Source organism: Mastigoproctus giganteus, chromosome 13, assembly GCF_048544385.1.
Source record: "Mastigoproctus giganteus isolate SK-2022 chromosome 13, ASM4854438v1, whole genome shotgun sequence".
Lineage (NCBI taxonomy): Eukaryota > Metazoa > Arthropoda > Arachnida > Uropygi > Thelyphonidae > Mastigoproctus > Mastigoproctus giganteus.
In genome coordinates, this window is record NC_143587.1 from 119,903,925 (window position 1) to 119,920,082 (window position 16,158).

Below are 16,158 nucleotides of genomic sequence, written 5' to 3' on the forward strand. Positions count from 1 at the left end.
GGTGGTGGCGGAGTAAGAAGTGTTTTCTTGGTGCATATTATGCCCCTTGATACTAGCAGAATAACAATTTGCAACAGCTTATCTGGAAATTGTTTCCGATCAGGCACCTTCTTTTATAGCAGCAGTGTATCCATCTGCAAATGAGTTTTTCGAGAAAGATAATGTGCCATTTCACAAGGCCGGAATTGTAGAGAACCGGTTCCTGAAATACGAAAGTGAATTCAGTCTACTGCGGTGGTCTCCCAGATCATTAGATAAATTCGATTGAACACCTGTGGGATGAGGTGAAACGAGCTCCTCAGAGTAGACCTGTAACTATCCAATTTGCAACAACTATGAGAAGATAGCCAGTCAACTTGAACCAGGAACCCTGTGACACGCTGTCGAAGCCCCGGAGTGGTCGGTCTGTATTGTGTGCCACAACGAATCCAGACCATAATGAGTGCTAAACGAGTATCTACTCGCTATTAGGTAGGTGTACCTAATAAAGTGGCTACTTAGTGTACAAGGAACAGTCCTTGCACAGCAATGCTGCTTTAATCTTTATTTCTAGGTGATTCGTTAAAAATGTAAGCTAGCAAACTGTTCATTATCTTAAGCATTCATTGAATGAACTTTGCTAGAAATAATTTAAAATATAAATATGTGAATGAGAAACAATTCCAAACTGAAATTTGAACTCGCTACCAGAGTCTCTTTTCACCCCTACATGGAACTAATTAGTGCCTCTTCGTATTTTTCATCCTTCCGACCTACATTCAGCTCCTCCTAATAGTGGTGCCCTAATTAATTTGAAAACAGCCTCGCGTGGTAACAGATTCTCTCTGCATGCTTCATTAGAAAATTGTTATAATAAACTAGAATTGCTATGCTATGTATATAAAGATTTCAGCATTCATCAGTTAGCTAGCTGACTCTCTCGCGCGCGCGCAGCGTTACGTCATAGTTACTCTTCTTATAATGATGGTTGAAATCTTTATTCCCAAAACGGTATCATTTTATCAAGTTAGAGCAATTTGCATCCTTTTCTTTTGGTCTTCTAGATTCACTAGATTTCTATTTCTTCTAGTTATTAAAAATTATTGCTAATAAACTCGATAATTTCATTTGTATTTTAAGCCTCCTAAATATGAACTATTCACTGAAGAAAATTTAGCCTTTCTGTTAGCCGTGGTGTCTGCTTCTAAACTCGTTCCAACAAGTAAACTGTTTGATCTCTCTTATTACAGTATGGGATCGAAATAATACGATATGTCACTGATACAGCGATTTAAATCGTGCAAGTGATGAAATACTCATAACTGCAATCACAAACTGTAGTTTCAATTTATTTCCATATTTCTGAAAATAATGGTTCCGCCCACCAAATCCCCATACTCTGAAAAAAGTGACTTGGACATGAGATGAAGATAGCCACATGACGAAAAAAAAACTCCCTCACTCTATTTCATTTGTAAATATCACAGCACATTTACAAATTTCATTGTTAGGATGATAAGGTACGCCACGCAGCTTTTTCCGAGAATCCGCCACACCCAAGCACGACTGTCAGACAACGTTTTATAACTCATCAGTCCAAAACAGATGATTTCTATTAGTCTAATGTCCAAGAACGGCGGACCAAACTAAGTTACAGGGAGTCTGGCATTAGTCGGGTTGATCAGTGGATTTTGGAAGGCTGCATGACCATGGTAATCCATATCACGTAGCGTCTTGCGCACCGTACTGAATTATCCGAGGACCTGCGTGTGCTGCGACAATATCAACTTGCTTTTTGAAGGCCCCATTATTTTCAGGGCTCTCCTCTTATATTCCGTCAGCTCCAGAGGGTTTTTCCGGGTCGTTTCTTGACGATTTTAACACCAGTTCGCTTCCATTTGTAGATCACATCACCAATCGTCAACTTAGGGAACTTCATTGTCGCTGAAATGTTACAGATTGAACATACAGATCGAATGCGAATGCTTAAGTGGCACCCTATTATCATTCCGTGGTGAAGTCTTAAATCCGTCAACTGTAGCATATTGCATTCACATCACTGTCTCCTCAAAAGCCCACGAATAGTTTAACGTGACCATTATTTCGGGAGAGACATCCGGATATTAATGGTAGAGTAAGGCACGCGGGTCGTTGAACAAAGACATTTCAACCGAGCAGTTAGCAGCTCTGATAAACAGAAACTTTTTATATACTTTCATTTTTTTGTCAGTTTTAAACTGGACCGTTTATTTACAACCTTGTGTGAGCTCGCTAAATTAAGTTCATATACAGAATTCAGAAAAAAAAAAAAAAACAAACAATTCAAATTGAAGAACATTGTAATCGGTGTACATTAATTACATTTTGTTCAAACGCAAGGCTACGCTCGATCATTTCAATGAAAAATCCCATTAGGAATCGAGGCCTGCGTAATGACGTGCAATCATTTCCTCGCGCTTATCTATTTTTTCACATTTATGGACTTCATACAAAAAGTATAGGGTAGTTACAAAATTCTTTCCCCACATTTAAAAATAAATAATTAAAAAAATTATAGTCATATCTAAAAACTGTTTTTTTTTCTTGCATTGTAATCAATACATGTGAGAGTTTTAATAGCAAAAAATAAATAAATAATTTGAAATTTTACCACCAAGAGAAAAGCGATTTAGAGAGAGAGAAATCTTTGTTGAAACTAGACGAATAAGCAAAGTTGCGGCTGTCCCGTCACGGCCAAAGATCAGGGAAGGGGCCGACATTAGAATTAAATAATTGATTATGTACACACCGATTTAAACGTAAATATTTTAAAAAATGTCACATGTTATGATTCCTCACATAATTCAGTATTATTTACATTCTACATCAAGTAAAGTTATATTTACAATATACACGAATGGCACTTCGCTGTGGAGATGCATCGATGCGCTCTTGTTTAAAAAAAGAAAGATATGGTGAGACTTTGTCCCCACATGTACCACAGGAGAGCTTGACAGCTGGTGTGAAGAGGAGTACGAGCTTGTTCCTATTGGTTTCTGGGATTCGAGCGAGCTGCTAAGCATTTGATGTGGGAGGAAGCGATATGAAGTCTCCGATGCTTCGAGCATAGCATCAGTTGACCAAAGGTCATTGAGGTTTATTCACTCCAATGAAAAATCAAATCACTTTTGCGTTCGTTATAACAAAAAGTGTCTGGGATCTTAGAATTCCAGTGTTTGCTTGTCTTGGTCTCATTCTTCGTCGTCACGGTTAAAAAGAAAGCTTCAAGTTAATTTAAAAAAAAAAAAAGTTGCCTAGAGATAAACCACTTTTAATTAAAACTTCATTAATATAATAGTGATATTTCAGCCTTCAGAACGTATCAAAAGCAAAAATATCCTAATGCCTGCTTGTTCGGAAAGAAGAGTGCTGAATGGTTGGTTGGTTATTGTGGGGTTTTAGGCGCATCACAACAGACCATATATGATCTGTAAATTCAGACATAAATTTATGTTTTGTGATCAATTTGCTTAAGGGGAAAATCCACATTTCTGTGAGAAAAACCATGTTATCCTCGCCTGAGGCAGACTAACTCAGCCATGTTATGAAGGCTCATAAAAATTCCTCGCATCATTGGCAGATTCGAACTCTGTGTGGAGATGATATTGATTATACTCACTATGCTACCTAAGAGAGCAAGTGCTGAATATTATAAGACATTCTCAAAGGCTACCTAAATCCTAAGCCCAGAAGTGATCGTCCATCTACATCATAAGAATAATTCAAACAGCAACAACTCTTTCAGTTGTGAAGGAGTTAATCCATCAAATATTTCATTGAAATTTTGAGCGCAGCTGTGAAGAACAATGCCCAGTCCTCATTGTTTATTAGAAAATAACGGTGGACTCGAAGATTTAATCATCAATAAAGATCGGTGAAAAAAAAAAAAAGGTCTAAATTAATCAATATGGGCGTTCCTCTGGCGGTCAAAATTCCAACTTTTTAATTGTTTAAAAATCCAACATATATTGATTACAATGAAAAACTACTTTCTGATACAACTTATAATTTGAGTTATTTTTGAAATGGAAGGATTTTATAATACCTCTGTACCTTGACGTACCGTACATTATTCGACAGAGGACCTTCGATTTAAGTTTCAATCCCAAAAGCAAAACAACTCTTCCATGTTCACATATCTGCCATTATGATAGTAATATCGTACGAGAAACTGTTTCCATAGGACTCTGAGATTAAGACTTAATCCTGCGTGTTATATTTAGATGTTTATTAGCTGACGGTAGTGGTGCAGTTATCCCGCGTGCTTCATATATACGAGTCAGTCTGTCAACCTCCTCAGGGTGTTTCGCTAGTTGCCTATAAAAACTCCTCTCGCCTACAATAATGATGGCGACCAAATGTTATCACGTAATGTCTTAGGCCAACACGGCAATTAATTAAACCAGACATTGGAACAGAGACGGCGGTCACCATGATAGCGCTCAAGAGTATATTTAGAAAGCACTTAAGACAAGTTGCGTGTTAGTGCGTTTGTTAACGCTCTCCCCATCGTTTTCCCCCTCCCTTTGCTGAGTAGCAAAGGGAATGAATGCTGTAGTTGTCAAAAAGTACAAGAGAAATGGAGCAAACAGAGTTACGTTTATTGGCTGTTAAGGGGAGACGTCATTTGTGACGTGTCGCTCAGTATCAACCCTCTATCAGGTTGCTGTTTCAAAAATATCGTTGCCATTCTTATACAAATTGAGAGGTGGAAAGTTTGATTAACTTTTACTTCCTAAATACTTAAAAGCGTGGGCAACAAATCCCAGTACCTAAAAAGTTTACAAATAATCATACGAATTGTACAATATTTCGAGGATTAGACGATTTATCTAAAAATAGTTTAAATGAAAATCTACTTTACTTTTCTGTGACGTGGGCAGAATTATTTTGAAAAATGTAGTTATCCACTTGGACTTGATCCTTCATAATAGGAATGAAATGAGACCTGAAACCCTGGAATAACAAAAGACAGGAATACTTAAAATAAGCCAACATAACTAGATAAGTTAAACTGGTTGCGAGGCCTTACACGCACTATTAATTACCATTAATGTGGCAGGCGCGTGTTGGCAGTTCACAAGCAAAATGCGTGTGGGTGAAAGCAATCTCCAATTCACTACGTAAATCTGCGTATTATGGGGTATTACTGTTCTCATAATAAGTAAAAAATAATAATAATACGGCTAAAGCGCAAATACAATAAGGATGAAATAAGCACTTTCTGTTGATGTTCATGAATTTTCAGGGTTACGTATTAATACAGTTTAGTTACAAACGATATCAGAAAAAGAAAAAAAAAAAATTGACTTAGTATCTAATATTACTATTAAATCCTATTCCTCTCGGTAGATGGCAGCATTATAGTTATTTCTGCGTTGTAGTAATCGCCTTATTTCATTAGGCTGATTTGTGGCTTCATCCTGATATAAGGTGTGTATAGGTATATTTGGGTCTAACGGTTCCTGGGATTTCTCCCATCTCCGCGTGTGTACACTGTATCGGACAAGCCAGGGATTTAAAAGTATATGGGTCATGTGGTATTTAGCATGTTGTGCCCTTGTTCATCCGGCCTGTTAGCCGCCGGGCCCCTAATGGAACCCGACTTTACCATACCTCGCCACGGGGAGGCCGGCCGGGTGTTACCTATATCAGTGTTTCTCAATCTTTTTACTCTCGTGGCACATTTTCCAAAGAAGAAAAATTTCGCGGCACACCTACGTAGTCATAGAAGAAGAAATTTCTAAATTTCGCGGCACACTTGGAAAATTTTGCGGCACACTAATGTGACGCGGCACACCCTTTGAGAAACACTGACCTATATAATACTCTAGCTGGTCCTGCCACCTACTTTCCTGGGATTTCAGTGGCTAGAACCTAAAAAAAAAAAAAAATAAAATAAAATAAACAAATAAATAAAGTGCTGCTCGCGGTTAGTTATTAGCGTTTGTTAGAATAATTTAGAAGCTGGCGAGGGGCTATATGCTGAAATAATATTTTCTATATGCCTAAATGGGTCGGGCAAGAAATTTTGATGCAGTTAAATTTGGACGCGTGGGGCTGAAAACGCTGTGAAAGTCAACAGTAAAGGGGGTGTGCGAAGACTGGAGGGAAGAAAAGGAAGTAAGGGGCTGATAGAGAGGATGGCCCCGCGATTGCAGTGAGGCAGGCCCGTGCTCCACCAGAGGGAAGAGATTTGGGGTTAGGTTGTTGTTTGTTTTTTTTGTTATTTGGTTTTTAGGAGCATTAGCAACTAAGGCCATATTGCTCCGGGATATGCGGTGGTCATTCCCTTGACCTTTCCGCATCCTCCGTATTTGGTGGTGACGGGCTCGAACCCCGGTCTAATCAAGAAGCGTGTACTACGCACTGCTGCTCCTTCCCACCTGGCTACGGAGGCGCCATTTGGGGTTAGGGAAGGGGAGAAAAGCCCCTCTCCCCACCAGAGGGGAAAGAAAGCACCGTTCAAGAAAGAAACAGTGTATGATGAGTCATATGACCACTTTGGATGTCCTTTAGTCCAGGTGCCCAACAGGGCAAGATGGGGTTCTTCTGGTGTCTTTGAACAAGTTGAGTCAGTGTCTTAGTTGTGTTTCCATTACTCTGGGCCATTGAGGGATGGCTGTTGTCTCGTGATTGATATTGTCCTATTCATGGTATATAAGGTGTAATAAAGTGTTCTGTAAACTTTAAGAAGGGCCTGTTCATATTCACACGAGGTGCGCGATACTTTAAGGAAACCAATACACCTGCGCCACAGTTATCAGTGAAAAATATTTTATGAAAAACATGCATACAACTAATTGCTTATTTTCTTTCAGTACCATGCGCAGAAAATTCAAATGAACTTCATTATATTGTGCATGTGATTTCGAGTCACCTAAGTTACAATGACTTCGATAACGTTATAAAACAGTAAGAATTAGCAAGATATACTCATTTAGGAGTACGTTCGCATGTAAATACCAGTATTTGTATGAGTAAAACAAAGATGGCTTAGATCACTGGCGTAACCATAAACGAATGGTCCTGGATGGGGGTAAAAAACAATGAATCCATTAAAGGTAATTTCGCAAATATAGATCATTTTTCCTGGCATAGATCTTGGGTCCCTTTTATGCATCAACTCGGCTCACGTGTGCCCTTGAAAACTCCAGCAGTTACGCCACTGTTCTGGATATATATTTCTAAACAAAATTTGTGTGGGTTTTAATTCATCTGAATAACTGTAGCGAAATTCATCCTTTTTTTTTTTTTTTCTTTTTCAGGATGGCTCCACCAGCTCTCCACTAAGCTCGGTTATCTTTATGTGAATGAGACAGACACAGCATCTGCTTATATTACCGCCCTCTATTTTACTACCAGCAGCCTAACCAGCGTGGGATTTGGCAACGTCTCAGCAAATACCAATGCTGAGAAAGTGTTTTCTATACTCACCATGCTGATTGGAGGTAAGTGATCTCAACGCTGTTCGATGCACGAGACGTTTTTTTTTTTTTTTATAAAAGTGGGGAAGGGTGAGTTAACAAAACCTACACTACAATACAAAAGAGTTAATTGATTACAATCTGAAATAGTAACAATAAAAATAAAAAAAAATAAATAAGAACCCATTTAGACAAATAGCTGACTTGTCGAGATGTCCATTGTACTTATTATACAGTCAACGGTGTTGCCAATTGTGTGTTCACGAGGTTAAACTTACCCTAAAGCTGTTCAGCGAATAATCACTGCGAGATTCTTGATCCTTGATTATTATTTTGAAAGCAAATCCTGCTGCTTTTTCCAAAATCGGTTTATAATATACTATAAGAATTATACCATTATCTGATTGCACTAAATATTCCCACAGAAAGTATTCACCTAATAATAATGCGCAGGACAGATATGATCAACAAATATAAGACATACAAATTAAAATATTACTCCATTATCACAGTTTAAATTATTAAAAATCTCTTTAAGGCATAAAATGATTCATAATTGTTTTTCAGGTAAACATAAAAAATGAATAAGAATTTCCATAATTCGTTCTAATATTAAAGTTTTTACAAGCCACGAATTAAAAATATAATAATTGTTTATAATGTATTGTATAGAAATTAATTTTTCTAATATAGGAATTTAAGGACCTCCGCAGTTTATAATCATTACCTTTCTATTAATACTACTACTACTATTATTTAACATTGTTTAATACAGGGACTTTCTAGTAGCACGAAGAGCAACTTTTATGAATATTCATTGGGTCATTGACTCCAGTGATAACAAATAAGTTTAATCACTGTCCCAGCTTAACGAAATATTGATAAAAGACCAAAACCATAAACTTAACAGGGGGAGGGTTAACGATACGTATGAAATCGATTAATGCAGTACTGTACTATATTCGAACAACATTTCGCCCTTCCCAGCCAGTTGTAACTCGAATATAATCCAAAACATGATAGAGGCCGTTGAAGGTCAAGTGAAGTGGGGAGGGAAGGTTGTGCAATTTTGAATCCAACTTAACCCTTAAAAGGAATATTGTTCCCTCTGATAATGGTGTGAACTTATTAATAGTAAAGCATCTTAGCTTAGGATGTAGCTTAAGTCGAAGTAACAGGAAATACTTCGACAAAAGAAATAGGAAATCCAGAGATCACCTTAATTATTTTAACACGGGCCTTCAATTGTAATGACACTTGCGTAGAATCTATTTAATTCCCTGTTTTGTTTTAATTCTTAAAAAAATTAGCCTTCATACTTAATTGAAAACAATCTATTAATTATGATTTGCTATTGCCGGCGAAATCAATGCGGCGCACAAGATTAGATACCTGTCGTTAATGTACAAGATTTTACTAACATGGCGTCTGTTAAACGCCAGGTGAGCAACAATTTACTGTCGTATTTATAATATATCGAGATGAAAACAGAAAATTAGCATATAACCAGTTAAAGAATAGTGGTAGGCAAAGATGCACAGGAGAAAGAACTTGATTTTATTCAGATTTAAAAAGTAATATAAAAATAAAGTGGCATCTGTCAGATACATTGCTAGCAGAGGAAGGTTTATATTGCAGATGTATATTCGAAAGATAATCACTCGAAAATAAATACACAATGCAATATATTTACAGGGGGTTTTTCTTTGGATATTTCCCGGTAGGGTGGGGAAGAAATTTTAAATGCACCATCACCTTAACAATGCAACCAAGCAGTTGTGTATTAATGAAAAGCACTAACAAATTCAAACTACTGTATATCCAGTTTGCAATGAATAAAACCAATAAATAAACACTCACCGATATTGATTACAATTAAAAAGGCTGATAAAACCATGATGGACGTCACGAAGTCAGAAAGATACATAACACAAAATTTCACCACAATATCGATAACACAACCACTAGAACTTCGAACAGAAACTTATCGGCTCTAAGTAACAAGAAATGTATCAGACAACTGTGGCGACCAATAACAGAAGCGGATTCCCACTCGCCACATTAGAAGATGCGTGTAGCGGAACTAGTAATTTGGCTTAGGTAAGCTTGGAAAGATATTTACCGATTACTGAGAATGCACCCCTCCGCTGCAATTCGCCGCTTTCATGCTAAAACTTAGAAAGAGCTTTGCGCCCACGTGTTTTAGAGACTCTTGTTGAACAGTCTCTAAAACAAGTGGATACAAAAGAGGGACTGTTGCTTCCCAACGCATATGAGCTCACTTCTCGTGAGAATCGAATTTTGTAAAAATCAAATAGACTTTCCTCGCAGTGTCAAAGGGCAACATCGCGGAATGCATGACTTTGTTAAAAAGCTAATAACATTAAAAATTCTTCTTTTATTTCAACTGGATAATTTTGCACCTGTTAACTCCGATATTTTTGAATTTCACACATACCCATGCGGCCATGCCTCGAATTAAAAAAAATGCTTAAAAAAACTCAAATATTTCCTGCATAAATTTACCAATTTTGTTTCTTTCTGCTCCTGGCCAAAAGGCCATGATGGACTTGCTTGCTTGTATACTTCTTTACAACAAAACTGACTAGTTTATTCCTGAAGCTAGGGAGGGGGAACAACGACATCGGTTTGTGAGAGAATGGAAGAGCAATGAGTTTCACACTATCGCGTAAAGTTTTATGGTGACGCAGCTTTTTTAATTCCAATGCTCATTTTGTGGAAATTCTTAGTGGCTAACAGTAGACCAACGACAACAAACCTCTACACTTCGAGATATAACGTGTGCTGGTCTGACATAACACGTTTACTTTTGCACCATGCCAATAAAGAAGAGACGCGTCTGAAATTGCGTGTATTATTTGCTGATAAAAAAATTTATAAGCTGATAAAAAATACAAGTTCCTGGGATAAAATCAAAACATGTAAGCCTAGCTAAACCAGTTAAATCGACCACAGTGCGAAAAAGCCCATAAGTTCTTTTCAACTATAGAGGGTATCTCAAAAACACACGGCATAACTTCAGGAATGAGTTCCTCATATGTAGGCAAAAAATATATTTTATATCAGCATAGTTCCGGAAATGCTTGGTTCCCGAGTTATTAACCGGAATGTCTTATCTTCCGCGGGTGATTTCCTTCATCACAAGCTACTGACAGAATCTGGTGGTTTTCTATTCCGATCATGTACTCAAATTAGGACCAAGCGGATATGCACTTTATGTACGGTTTGGAGGACGGCAATGCTCTGGAGGCTCGTCGTTTGTACTACGAAGGGTTCCCAGAACGAAGATGTCCAGACAGGAAAACGTTTGAAGGTATCCATCGCCGCCTTTGTGAACATGAGACCTTTACACCTCGTGCTGCCGACAGAGGACGACCAAGATCTACGACTCCTGAAGTAGAGGAGGAGATTTTGGATGTTGTGCGTGCCACTCCTAGAATCAGCACACGCAGAATAGCAATGCAACTGGCTGTTCAACGTTCGACTATTTAGAGAGTGTTGCGAGAACACCAACTGTATCCTTACCATCTGCAACGGGTACAGGCCTTGTCACCAATTTGGCATCGTCTTCGCGAGTCCATGAGACATCGATGTGAGGCTTGTATTCAGGCAGAAGTTGGACAGAGACGTCGATGTGAGGCTTGTATTCAGGCAGAAGTTGAACATTTTGAACAATTACTATAAGGTGATGTGAACAGTTAAGTGTCATAGACAGACCTTCAAAACTCGGAAACCAAGCATTTCCGGAACTATGTTGATATAAAATATTTTTATTGTCTACATATGAGGAACTCATTCCTGAAGTTATGTCGTGTATTTTTGAGACACCCTGTATAAAGTATAGCCGTGAGTAATGCTGGAGCTAGACACCGTATGTAGCGAAAAGAACACCAGTGGATCCAACATGCATGATTCAGATAGTGCAGGTTGGTTGGGTGATTTTCATCGTCCATGGAATATTTTTGTGAATTGGAGCAAAGGACTATGCAAACAATTGCAGATCATGGTTATACAGTGGTGATAATATTCTTCAACAGGGACATTTCACTGGACCAAACGTGCTCAATCGGAGACTATTACTCCCTTTACCTGACTAATCCCCTAGCCCTCGTGGGTAGCACAATTGGTAGGATCGCCGTCCTCCTCAAATCGAGTGGTTTGAGTCTCATCGATGACGGGAGGAATTTCTATGGGCCTTTTTCAAAACGTTGTTGAATTAGTCAGTCTCAGGTGAGGATAGATGTTTTTTTTTTTCTCCCGGTTTCGTCCAGCAAACAGAAAATGCACCTCAGAACATACACAATTGACAGATAATATACACGAAGCAATATGGCCTTAGTCACTAATGCTCCTAAAAACCCTATTTCAATACAGTAATCCCGTAACTTTCAGTTCTAGGCGTATTCACGCCATTAATATATTAACACCCAAGTGTATTAGTATAGGCGCTTATCATTTTTTGAAATCATCATCAGGAAAATAACGATCATCAATTATAAGTACCTCGAGGGGGTCTTCAAAGAAATTTCTGAGGGCACCAACACACGTAGAGCTGTTCCCCTACTTAGTCCCTAATACAGTGACAATTTAAATTAAATTAAAACTGTTAATTTCTCTCTTAGGAAATAACAGAATGTGCAGCAACAGAGTTTTTTTAAGGGGTCTCACAGTTTGAGACCGCGCCTAAAAACGCTTTATTTTAAACTTTTATAACTATTTGAGTGCATACCATTGAGAACTATCGATGTATTTGTGGCACGCACAAAGTATTATTTAGGATACCCCTGTATGGATATATTATTAGCTTATTTTTTGCTCCATAATCTTAAAAACTTGTAATTACATCTAAAGGAGTGTCTTCTGCCTGTATTTCAGCCCTGATGCACGCAGTAGTGTTTGGCAACGTAACTGCAATTATCCAGAGGATGTACTCTCGACGCTCTCAGTATCAGACCAAGCTTCGAGATCTGAAGGACTTTTTCCGCCTCCATCAACTCCCTAAACAACTGAGGCAAAGGATGACCGATTATTTCCAAACAACGTGGTCACTGAACCATGGAATCGATCCCAACGAGGTAGGTGGATGTTCTGTAACCTTTATGACATATGATCGCAGATAGGCGGGGGGATACGGAGAGTACTAATCTACTGAGCAAGGCGCAGACATTCTACTGAATTCCGTATGGACCTTAGTTAACGGATAACCAACAATTTAGTGCTACTGGAAGGCTGGAACAAGTGAGAGCGAGTAGAAACCGTGGTGCCATAAAAATTGCTACAAAAACAGAAAAAACTCTAATTTCCTGAGACGATCTGACAATTGAGTTAAATGATGCTTACAGAAAAGGCCATAGTGCATACGTTCTTTTTTTTTTTTCTTGAAATAGTACACAAACGATCTTTAGAAGGGAAAAGGAGCCATTAAGCTCTCTCTCCTTAATGGAAGGCATGCGGTTAATGGCTACATAGCACCTCGTTCTCATCATTCGTTGAAGGTTACCGCAGCGGTGGGACTGTTTAGTTTTGCTCCGCGCCTATGGAGAGAAGTATGACGTCAGAAAGAGGTGGATCTGTCATAAATCACGACGCAACTCTTTTACTTTATCCGTGACGTTCCTAACATTAGATACAGCGCATGGGTATTCACGAATTGTTCGCCCACTACTAGAAAAATAAAAATGGTCAGCGTACATTAAATGCGGAATGTATATTTTGGTGTACCGACAGCTTTCACAACGCTTAAAAGCATTGAAAGTAAGCAACAGAGGTCACCGAAAGGCGCCAGCGAATTGACACTGGTTTAGTTAATATTGTAATAAAACACACACGGGGAAAGAACAGAATCCGAATAAGAAATTAAAGACGAAAGAGAAAAGTCTGAAAACAGTGGAATAAAAGAAGGGGGAAACATATCAAAACAATAAACGAAATAAATTAAGAGAGGCTTATTCTTTCCTTTCACATGTTGTCACTGCCTTTTTATTCTGTAGGTCCTGCGGGAATTCCCTGAAGAACTGCGAGGGGATGTTTCCATGCACTTACACAAGGAGATGCTGTCGCTTCCTATCTTCGAGCAAGCTCCCCAGGGGTGCCTTAAGTTGTTGTCCAGGCACGTTAAGAGTAACTTCTGTGCCCCAGGAGAGTACCTTGTTCACACGGGCGACGCCCTGAGCTACATTCACTTGGTGTGCAATGGCTCCATGGAGGTACTACAGAACAATATGGTGGTGGCGATCCTAGGTAAGCATTTTGCCATGATATTGAAAACAAGGTAAAATTTCACATATTCCATACCACTAAATATAAAATATTCAACATGATGCACATATTGTTTAATGGATGGCGAATTGTAGATTATTAATGAAGGTATGTCGATGCTGATAAAATAACAATATTTATTTTAGAGAATTCTAAACAATTTGCTTTGTAACATCTGTTTCGTTCAGCAGGCTTCGTATCTTGATATACTGTTATACAAATTCCAGATATAACATTCCCTTGAAACGTTACATCCAAATTACAAAGTTCTATTAGTTTACTGTGGATAAGGTCCAAAGTGAAAGATAGACAACAATAAACAGAAAAAATTTAATTTGCTCCATTGCTTTACTTTGAAGCTAATGGCAACAGCAGTCTGTATGAATTGCCCCAAAAGTTTTAGCCCTTTTTGGAAAATTCTGCCGTAACTTAGGCTATTCATTTTCCATTAGTCTTGCCAGTAGTCAACTGTGAATTGGAATAAATCAATAATAAAATCGAGTGGAATAATTTATTTTTCAGAACTTTAAGTGCGGTGCTTCTCTGCAATATTGTTATGTACTGCAGGAAAGCAACTTTTCAGTGTTTTGCCATTACAAAACAGCACTTAGGATAAGTAGAAAAACAATGTTTAATATCGTAGCGGGCCCCCGTCCTTGACCTGTCTTCCCATAATGGATGACATCTAATATAAACAAACGAATAAATGAATTTTCTGTTTACTCCGGGACTATCACACTCTAGAGGGAATACAAGAAACAATACGGTATTTAGCAGTCACTCAAGACACGCGTACTTATGCACCTGTCACTTAACCACTCGGCTACGGCTGGAACATATAGTAAAATATTGTATGTGCATTCTTTTATACCTTGCGTGGATTGATTTTCATAGTGTGCGAACTAGAAACTCTGTCTAATGCCCTGATTAAAGTCTCTTTTAAGAATTCCTCCAGCATCAAACTGAAGTTGAAAGCCGCATTTCTATTTATCTGATAAGAACTAGTAGATGCGTGGGGATAAACATTCATCATTCTTGAAGTTCTAAGAGTTTTGACAGATTTAATTATACCGTATATATACGTTACATATAAGGTGTTTCAAAATTTATAGGAACAAATGCTAAAAATAAGAAAATATATTTCTCAAGTCTCTTTCAGAGATATTATACATTAATCATAAATTAAAATTTATATACATTAATACATTAATCATAAATTGAATATTTTTAAAATGATAGATAATTCAGTTATATGAGCAACTGTGAATATAGTGTTTAACTGATGAAAGTTTGTGTACAATTAGTTTATCTGAATGATTGGTAACAAGGAGGGAAATTAGGATACTGAAGATTGGTATTGTAACAGTGTAGTGCAGATTGAATATTGTAACAGTGTAGTGAGAACAAAGAGTTGAAGGATGAATGTAGCACTTTGATTATTACTATATGAAACAGTATTGTATCCGAGACTAAAAGAAATAGGTATAGGGAATGTATAAGAGTTAGGAGTTAATTAGGAAATAAGACAAGAAGAATGAATCGTGTTTTTTTTTATAATTGTCAAATCGGATTAACTAGTGAAGGAAAACTGGAATAAGAATAATATATGCAAGGTATCTCTGAGTCAACTTTGTATATTATGATCATATGCTATCTAGTTCGATTGTATATTATTTTGTATATATGTTTGTAATAAATTTCATGTTTTATTTTCACTTTGCGTCCTGTTATTTTAAGTAACACGCGCCTTGCTTGCCTAGTTAAGAGTTTGCTCTCCCACAGTTTGACGAGAGAATACTGGACATTGATTAAAGGGAAACAAAGGAAATTACCCTCAAGATCTTGAGAATCTTGTTATAATAAAAAAATTATAAAAGTTATAATAAAAAATATAAAAAGTAAAAGTTAAATTACCCCCACACTGTTACTTAAACTTATGATTCCACGACGACTGCCATACATAGCAGCTATGGTTTTTAAGAATTGATATTCGTGAACAAGACTAAAAATTCCAAATCAACGAATATTAAATCGTAAACATTTTCCTCTGTGGAGATGACTTAATGAAGCAGCCACCCTGAAACCATTACGAGTAAACGGTAATAGAGGCAGATTTGACGAACTGAAAACGTTGGACAACAAATACTTCTTGTTGTACAAGTATCTTCTACTACAAGTGCAGAAAAAAAATTTCACATTAGAGCCATCAAAGGATTTATATGTCCATATGTGTATTATGTCCAAAAGTTGCATATGGTCGATTTGCCTGATTTGCTGGAAGAAAAACCCTAGTTTCAGTGAAGGGTTTTCATCCTGCTATATACGTCTGAGCACAACAAACTCAGCCACCGAATGAAAAATGTTCATTTTTCTTTCATTGACGGGATTTGAACCCGGGGCAACGGTGATTATAATCACTGCGCTACTGGCGAAG

General features: G+C 37.6%; 1 protein-coding gene across 1 annotated transcript in view; it reads left to right on the forward strand.

Moving 5' to 3' along the window:
* Nucleotides 1-16,158, forward strand: part of LOC150076403 (voltage-gated delayed rectifier potassium channel KCNH8-like) — a 271,262-nt gene that overhangs the window by 222,138 nt on the left and 32,966 nt on the right. The window contains 3 exon segments of the mRNA XM_090387870.1: nt 7,287-7,469; nt 12,342-12,541; nt 13,457-13,706. Of these exon segments, the coding sequence (XP_090243996.1) occupies nt 7,287-7,469; nt 12,342-12,541; nt 13,457-13,706 (633 nt within the window).